Source organism: Littorina saxatilis, linkage group LG3 (assembly GCF_037325665.1).
Source record: "Littorina saxatilis isolate snail1 linkage group LG3, US_GU_Lsax_2.0, whole genome shotgun sequence".
NCBI classification, from domain to species: domain Eukaryota; kingdom Metazoa; phylum Mollusca; class Gastropoda; order Littorinimorpha; family Littorinidae; genus Littorina; species Littorina saxatilis.
Window position 1 is genome coordinate 22,957,287 of NC_090247.1, and position 9,000 is coordinate 22,966,286.

The 9,000-nt window shown below is 41.1% G+C and overlaps 2 protein-coding genes and 1 non-coding gene across 3 annotated transcripts in view; all 3 read left to right on the forward strand.

Annotated features, from left to right (window-relative positions):
* The window catches only part of LOC138960884 (PI-actitoxin-Afv2a-like), a 9,661-nt gene extending 1,719 nt beyond the window's left edge, over positions 1-7,942 (forward strand). The window contains exon 3 of the mRNA XM_070332520.1: positions 7,676-7,942. Coding sequence (XP_070188621.1) covers positions 7,676-7,845 — 170 coding nt within the window. The 3' untranslated portion in view covers positions 7,846-7,942. The remainder of the gene's footprint in view (positions 1-7,675) is intronic.
* Positions 1-9,000, forward strand: part of LOC138961133 (mucin-2-like) — a 198,846-nt gene that overhangs the window by 184,391 nt on the left and 5,455 nt on the right. The window lies entirely within an intron of this gene.
* Trnai-uau (transfer RNA isoleucine (anticodon UAU)) lies at positions 8,129-8,201 on the forward strand. Its single transcript has one exon. It is a non-coding gene; the product is annotated as a tRNA-Ile (tRNA).

Consider the following 9,000-nt stretch of genomic DNA (forward strand, 5'->3'; position numbering starts at 1 on the left):
AATCCCAGCAGCTAACAGAAAACACAAATGTTATTTCGATAACGTAGACTAGCAGCTAGATCAGCACCGGCCGGCGTAGCAGACTACACTGCCAACGACTGCATCTGTTCAGTAAATGAATGGTTTCCGAATTATTATTTCAAGGCAAGAAGAATCGGAATCGAAAACGTGTAGGGTTTAGAACGTTCTTACCATATAAGACCAGCCTGCCTCGTGCTTGCAGACTCAGTGCAACGAGACGAGCAATTTTTGTTTTTGAAATGAGACTCAGTGCAGTGCGTAGCACTAGCAGACGACATAAATCCCGTTCAGCAAATAAGTTAACATGTTGGGCAAATGTGAACGATAAAACGATGGGTATATAATACGTGTAGGGTTCAGAGCATTCTTACCGTTCATATTTAGTACCAGACTCCCCGATGAGTGAAGATATCACACGAGAATCATTTATTTTGAAAATGTGCTTTCCGTCGACCTTGGCAAGGGGCAAAACTCTGCACAGTCAAGTCTGTCGAAGCTCGATGAAGGTTTCGAATCGCAAATAATTAAGAGCATAGTCCTTTCTCCGAGTTAAAATGAGGTCTCTATGAAAGATCATCACTTTTTAGCTTAACGCTACACTGGAATTTACCAACAGAAATTAAAACAAGAGTTTGCGTGTGACGAACGCACGACACACTTCAGACAGCCCACATAAAAGTAGATCCTACTGTATACGACCTGACCACACAGTTACGCCTATCCAAATGCGCGTAGCAAAGTGTGCGTTTTGAATCTTCTTTTTTCTCTGGCGGTACTGACAATATCGTTATTGAAACAATCCCAGTGCACTAAGGGATTTATAGAGCAAATCTCGAAAATAATTATTGAACTCAGCGCTATGCGCTTCGTTCAATAATGAATTTTCTCGATTTGCTCTATAAATCCCTTAGTGCACTGGGATGTCTCAATAACTTAAATAATAATAATAATAATAATAATAATAAATGAGCATTTATATAGCGCAACATCATAACTTTACAATTATGCTCTTTGCGCTTGACACATTTAAAATTAAAACACAGTTATACAAGCATTTACATCTACATTCATAGTCAACAACGCTTAACCTTTGCCGTGCTTCCTGGGTTCACCTGTACCCAGAGACACACTAAAATCATTGTAACTCTGGAACCATTAAAGGTATCGTTTTGAAATTTTAAGTATCTCTCACACACCTAATTTGCTCTCTGTCTGCAAATTTTTAGTGTGTACATGACAAAACATCAGAATTAATTGATTATGATAATTTACATAAACACTACCGATGGCGCGGGTTCACACATACCCATACTTTTAAAGAGTAGTAGTGATTGTAACTATCCCTCTGCCGACGGCGCGGGTTCTGCTACACCCATAATTACCAAAGCGGCGGAACAGTGTCTGTCTGCCTGTTTGTCTCCAAGAGACTGTCTGTCTCTCTGTTTGTCTGTCCGTATCTCTCTGTCTGTATGTCTGTTGTCAGTTGCTCTGTCTGTCTGTCTGTCTGTCTATCCGTCTCTCTGACTGTCTGTCTATCTGACTGTCTGTCTCTGTCTCTCTCTCTCTCTGTCTGTCTCTCTCTCTGTCTCTCTCTCTCTGTCTCTCTCTCTTAGTCTCTCTCTCTGTCTCTCTCTCTTAGTCTCTCTCTCTGTCTCTCTTTCTTAGTCTCTCTCTCTCTCTCTCTCTTTCTTAGTCTCTCTCTCTCTCTTTCTTAGTCTCTCTCTCTCTCTTAGTCTCTCTCTCTCTTTCTTAGTCTCTCGCTCTCTCTCTTTCTTAGTCTCTCTCTCTCTAGTCTTAGTCTCTCTCTCTCTCTTTCTTAGTCTCTCTCTCTCTTTCTTAGTCTCTCTCTCTCTCTTAGTCTCTCTCTCTCTTTCTTAGTCTCTCTCTCTCTCTCTTAGTCTCTCTCTCTTTCTTAGTCTCTCTTTCTCTCTCTCTTTCTTAGTCTCTCTCTCTTTCTTAGTCTCTCTCTCTTTTTTAGTCTCTCTCTCTCTCTCTCTTTCTTAGTCTCTCTCTCTCTCTTTCTTAGTCTCTCTCTCTCTTTCTTAGTCTCTCTCTTTCTTAGTCTCACTCTCTCTATTTCTTAGTCTCTCTCTCTCTTTCTTAGTCTCTCTCTCTCTCTTTCTTAGTCTCTCTCTCTCTCTTTCTTAGTCTCTCTCTCTCTTTCTTAGTCTCTCTCTATCTCTCTTTCTTAGTCTCTCTCTCTCTCTCTCTTTCTTAGTCTCTCTCTCTTTCTTAGTCTATCTCTCTCTCTTTCTTAGTCTCTCTCTCTTTCTTAGTCTATCTCTCTCTCTTTCTTAGTCTCTCTCTCTCTTTCTTAGTCTCTCTCTCTCTCTTTCTTAGTCTCTCTCTCTCTTTCTTAGTCTTTCTCTCTCTTAGTCTCTCTCTCTCTTTCTTAGTCTCTCTCTCTTTCTTTTAGTCTCTCTCTCTTTCTTAGTCTCTCTTTCTCTCCCTTAGTCTCTCTCTCTTTCTTAGTCTCTCTCTCTCTTTTTAGTCTCTCGCTCTCTTTCTTAGTCTCTCTCTCTCTCTCTTTCTTAGTATCTCTCTCTCTCTCTCTCTTAGTCTCTCTCTCTCTTTCTTAGTCTCTCTCTCTCTTTTAGTCTCTCTCTCTTTCTTAGTCTCTCTTTCTTTCTCTTAGTCTCTCTCTCTCTTTCTTAGTCTCTCTCTCTTTTTTAGTCTCTCTCTCTCTCTTTCTTAGTCTCTCTCTTTCTTAGTCTCTCTCTCTTTCTTAGTCTCTCTCTCTCTTTCTTAGTCTCTCTCTCTCTTTCTTTGTCTCTCTCTCTCTCTTTCTTAGTCTCTCTCTCTTTCTTAGTCTCCCTCTCTCTCTTTCTTAGTCTCTCTCTCTCTTTCTTAGTCTCTCTCTCTCTCTTTCTTAGTCTCTCTCTCTCTCTTTCTTAGTCTCTCTCTCTCTCTTTATTTGTCTCTCTCTCTCTCTTTATTTGTCTCTCTCTCTCTATCTTTCTTAGTCTCTCTCTCTCTCTTTCTTAGTATCTCTCTCTCTCTCTTTCTTAGTCTCTCTCTCTCTCTTTCTTAGTCTCTCTCTCTTTCTTAGTCTCTCTCTCTCTGTCTTAGTCTCTCTCTCTTTCTTAGTCTCTCTCTCTCTCTCTCTCTTTCTTAGTCTCTCTCTCTCTTAGTCTCTCTCTCTTTCTTAGTCTCTCTTTCTCTCTCTCTTTCTTAGTCTCTCTCTCTTTCTTAGTCTCTCTCTCTTTTTTAGTCTCTCTCTCTCTCTCTTTTTTAGTCTCTCTCTCTCTTTCTTAGTCTCTCTCTCTCTTTCTTAGTCTCTCTCTTTCTTAGTCTCTCTCTCTCTAGCTCTTTCTTAGTCTCTCTCTCTCTTTCTTAGTCTCTCTCTCTCTCTCTTTCTTAGTCTCTCTCTCTCTCTTTCTTAGTCTCTCTCTCTCTTTCTTAGTCTCTCTCTCTCTTTCTTAGTCTCTCTCTCTCTCTTTCTTAGTATCTCTCTCTCTTTCTTAGTCTATCTCTCTCTCTTTCTTAGTCTCTCTCTCTTTCTTAGTCTATCTCTCTCTCTTTCTTAGTCTCTCTCTCTCTCTTTCTTAGTCTCTCTCTCTCTTTCTTAGTCTCTCTCTCTCTCTTAGTCTCTCTCTCTCTTTCTTAGTCTCTCTCTCTTTCTTTTAGTCTCTCTCTCTTTCTTAGTCTCTCTTTCTCTCCCTTAGTCTCTCTCTCTTTCTTAGTCTCTCTCTCTCTTTTTAGTCTCTCTCTCTCTTTCTTAGTCTCTCTCTCTCTCTCTTTCTTAGTATCTCTCTCTCTCTCTCTTAGTCTCTCTCTCTCTTTCTTAGTCTCTCTCTCTCTCTCTCTTTTAGTCTCTCTCTCTTTCTTAGTCTCTCTTTCTTTCTCTTAGTCTCTCTCTCTCTTTCTTAGTCTCTCTCTCTTTTTTAGTCTCTCTCTCTCTCTTTCTTAGTCTCTCTCTTTCTTAGTCTCTCTCTCTTTCTTAGTCTCTCTCTCTCTTTCTTAGTCTCTCTCTCTCTTTCTTTGTTTCTCTCTCTCTCTTTCTTAGTCTCTCTCTCTTTCTTAGTCTCCCTCTCTCTCTTTCTTAGTCTCTCTCTCTCTCTTTCTTAGTCTCTCTCTCTCTCTTTCTTAGTCTCTCTCTCTCTCTTTCTTAGTCTCTCTCTCTCTCTTTATTTGTCTCTCTCTCTCTTTATTTGTCTCTCTCTCTCTCTTTCTTAGTCTCTCTCTCTCTCTTTCTTAGTCTCTCTCTCTCTTTCTTAGTCTCTCTCTCTCTCTTTCTTAGTCTCTCTCTCTCTCTCTCTTTCTTAGTCTCTCTCTCTTTCTTAGTCTATCTCTCTCTCTTTCTTAGTCTCTCTCTCTCTCTTTCTTCGTCTCCCTCTCTCTCTTTCTTAGTCTCTCTCTCTCTCTTTCTTAGTCTCTCACTCTCTTTCTTAGACTCTCTCTCTCTCTCTTTCTTAGTCTCTCTCTTTTTCTTAGTCTCTCTCTCTCTCTCTCTCTCTCTCTCTCTCTTTCTTAGTCTCTCTCTCTCTCTTTCTTAGTCTCTCTCTCTCTCTCTCATAATCTAAGATGGTATATATTAGGTCATGAACGGGTTTTTTTTTATTTGTTTTTTTATTTTTTTTTTTTTTTTTTTAAACTTTGCTACCTGATCCTTTATTTGGTTAGTGTGTCGTGTTATGTTGGCTTGCCTTATAAGTTAGTTGATCTTCTGTGTGTGTGTGCGTGTGCGTGTGCGTGTATATATATGTGTGTGTGTGTGTGTTCTGATAATGTATGGTTGTATATCTGTATATCACATGTCGATAAAAAATGATCTTATTCTTATATTACTATTATTGCGTGTGTCTGCGTTTCATCATAAAAAGCTTGTTCCTATGTATTCCCATTTCGATTATAACCATTTTGCTTAGATCAGGACTAGCTGTAAGAAAGGTCCTACGGACCTAATGCTATCTTTCCTGTAATAAAGTTCAATGTTTCAATGTTTCAATGTTTCAATGTTTCTCTCTTTCTTAGTCTCTCAGTCTCTCCCTCCCCCTCTCCCTCCCCCTCTCCCTCCCCTGCAAGAGGTCGGTGAAGGGAGAAACTCGATGCAACCACTGAAGTAGCGCTGTTAGAGAAATAAACGATAAAAACCCTCTTTCAAATGTATGGGTTCAGACAAACCCGCATCGTCGTTAGAGGAATAAACGGTAAAAACCCTCTTTCAAATGTATGGGTTCAGACAAACCCGCATCGTCGGGAGTGTGTAGTCAAAAGCGGCATCCGGCAAAGGTTAATTAAAAGCATACACCATCAAACATACATTACAAAAGATTCTTCCACTAACTAAGTAATAAAAACATGAATAAAATAGGTAGTAAAAAACAAGGAAATACCAGCTGAATACCCTTAATCAAACAGAACATGTTATCAACAATGCTGAAAACAGTCCTAGATGTTTATATATATTATCACTAAAACAACAAAAACACTACATGTAGCCTACTGATGGACTGAGAAAACAAAATCAGGGGTTGTATTTCTTGAAGAGGTGCGTTTTAAGGGCTCGTTTGAATGCTTGGGGTGACTGAGAGTGGCGGATGTGAAAGGGGAGAGAATTCCATTGTGTGGGTGCGCAGAAAGTAAAAGTGCGTTGTCCGTATGTTTTGGTTTTGGTGTGTGGAATGGTAAGGATGCGACAGTCAGAAGAGGCACGGAGTTGTCTTGCTGGAGAATAGACGGTGAGGAGTTCAGAGAAGTAAGCAGGTATGCTACTTTTGCTAGTATAAATATGTTCTGTATCACACTGTGTTCAAAACTGGTTACAGAAATGTGTTCAAAAGTGGAACACTTGTGCTTAGAGTGTGGAACAAAAGCATTCTTCCACGTTCACGCATGTCAAACAGAAATAGCTTTGCATCTTCCGGCGTACATTGAGAAATTAGTTTTATTCTTTTTTTTTCTGTTAAGACATGTCTATTTATATCGCGTTGACAAATGTGACTCACACAGAAAGACAGGCAGACAGACAGACACAGACAGATACACAGGCGGACACACAGACACACACACAGACCGAATGACAATATTTTAGATTACTTGATATACATTGTATTGTATAACCATGCTCTGATCTATATCCCATGTATTTAAGATGGAAAGGCTGGTGCAATTAGGTGAATGTGTTCGATCTAATTTCATTCACTTTATTCAGAAGCACAGTCTCCCTGTAAAGGATTCAGCTCTCAATCTATGACGGGCGAAGTGGCGCAGAGGTAAGACGACGGCCTCCTAATCGGGAGGTCGTGAGTTCGAATCCCGGTCGCTGCCGCCTGGTGGGTTAAGAGTGGAGATTTTTTCCGATCATCCCAGGTCAACTTATGTGCAGACCTGCTAGTGACTTAACCCCCTTCGTGTGTACACGTAAGCACAAGATCAAGTGCGCACGGAAAAGATCCTGTAATCCATGTCGGAGTCGTTCGGTGGGTTATGGAAACACGAAAATACCCGGCATGCCTACCCAACGAAAGCGGAATGAAGCTGGCTATGCTCTCAGAGTATAGTGTGGGGAACCCACATGGGCAAACGAGCTCACACGTCACCAGAATTTCTGGAACGCTGAAGAAGCTCCCAATCTGCCCAGGCTTTTACGTGGAAGATACCCCCCCCCCCCCCCCCCGGCAACAGCAACAACAACACAAATTGAATCGAGTCAAATGATTAAACAGTTTTAAAGGAAAACCGGCCTGGATGCTCTCCGTGTAGAGTGAGAATGTCTTTGTGGACTCATTTCTAAAAGCCAACATTGTCATACTGACAAATTAATTAAGAGACCAAAAAGCAATGTACTCACATTAAAATGACGAACACGGAACGAATAACAGCGACGTTTCGACCTAAGGGTCTTCTTCAGGCACAAAAACACAAAAATACACACACAAAAAAGAAGAAGAAAGACGATAGAACAGATAAAGAGGAGAATAACTGACAAAACAACTGCACTGCACAAACCAACAAATTGTCTTTGTCATTTGTTGGTTTGTGCAGTGCAGTTGTTTTGTCAGTTATTCTCCTCTTTATCTGTTCTATCGTCTTTCTTCTTCTTTTTTGTGTGTCTTTCTTCTTCTTTTTTGTGTGTGTATTTTTGTGTTTTGGTGCCTGAAGAAGACCCTTAGGTCGAAACGTCGCTGTTATTCGTTCCGTGTTCGTCATTTTAACGTGAGTACATTGCTTTTTGGTCTCTTTATTGTTCCCTCTCACGTGCAGTCGCCATTGTTTAATACTTTCGACAAATTAATTGATGAAACATTTTCAACTCTGCGCGGGAAGCAGAGTGTTGATTGCTGATATGTTGAGGGATGGTCTCGTACCTTAAAAAAGCCTGGCTAGATCTTAAATTGTGAGCAGAACTGTTTTCACAAAGAAGGATCGAGTGAACCTTCAACCTGATTCAATCGAATCGTCCTTCAATCTGCTGTCAACAGATCCATGTTCGCTTCCCAGAAAGGGTGTACCTTCAACCTGATTCATTCTTATCTTCCTTTGATCTGTTTGTCAACAGAGTCATGTTCGCTTCCCAGAAAGGGTTTACCTTCAACCTGATTCATTCTTATATTCCTTTGATCTGTTTGTCAACAGATTCATGTTCGCTTCCCAGAAAGGGTGTACCTTCAACCTCATTCATTCTAATCTTCCTTCAATCTGCTTTCCACAGGTCCGGCATGTTTGCTTCCCAAAAAGGTCGGATTCTGCAAGGCAATGTTCCGCAGATTTTACTACGATGCCAATAGAGGGGGCTGCTTCACGTTTGTCTATGGAGGTTGCGGATCGAACGGAAACAACTTTAAGACCCAGCAGCAATGCATGAACGCATGCGGGCCATAATCGTTGTATTGTGAACTACCCAATTGTAGTGGAAGAGTGCTTCCCCTTTGACTAGACACAATGGCGAAGTAAAACGTGCAATAAAACTTGAACTCACTTGATCGACTTGTGTAATGTATGTATGCATGCTTTGTATGTGCATCGATCGTTACATGACACACAACATACCAGTAATGACGGCTACATTTCAACATGCCTGGTGACAGTGAGCACACACGCATGTGACCGTCGCTTCTCGGTTTTGGAACTACATTTGTCTCTTCTGTGATTTCTTGTCACGGGGGCCCGGGTAGCTCAGGTGGTAGAGCACTGGACTTATGATCGAAAGGTCGCTGGTTCGAATCCGGGCCGGGACGGACACGGGTCAACTTTATGTGCAGACCCAGAGACGGTATCCATCTCCCACCCCCGTGTCACCACAATGGCACGTTAAAGATCTTGGTCATTCTACCATAAGTGCAGATGGCATGATACCACATAAACACGCATACATCAAAAGCCGTGAGGGCGTAAAACTCGAATCGTATAAACCAATTCATGTCCAATGTAGGCAATTAAGACCTGACGGACAATATGCCCCTTAAAATTTACTATTTCTTGTCAAGCAGGGTAGTTGCAACTTTTCTGAAGCACAAACATTGTGTTGCGTTTGAGTATCTGATAAAGAGAGGATTATGGTTTGCCTTTTTCTTTATTTTGCATCCAAGCACACACTGACACACACACACACACGCACACACGCACGCACGCACGCACGCACGCACGCACGCACACACACACACACACACACCACACACGAGTACAGACTCATGTACGCGCTCGCACACACACAGACACACACACACACACACACACACACACGAGTACAGACTCATGTACGCGCTCGCACGCACACACACACACACACACACACACACACACACATACACACTAACAGTAACACTAACACATGTGCCCAAAATACATCAGAAATTCATAATATTCGGCACAAGGATACACATGTATTATATTTACAATCATATAGAACGATGTTTTGACAACAGACTACAGTTGAATTTAAATTAACTATTGAAATGAATATGCGGCAAGATATTCATTCGTCCTTGTTACAACTTACAACAAATAATTAAAATTCAACTGTAGTTTTTTGACATT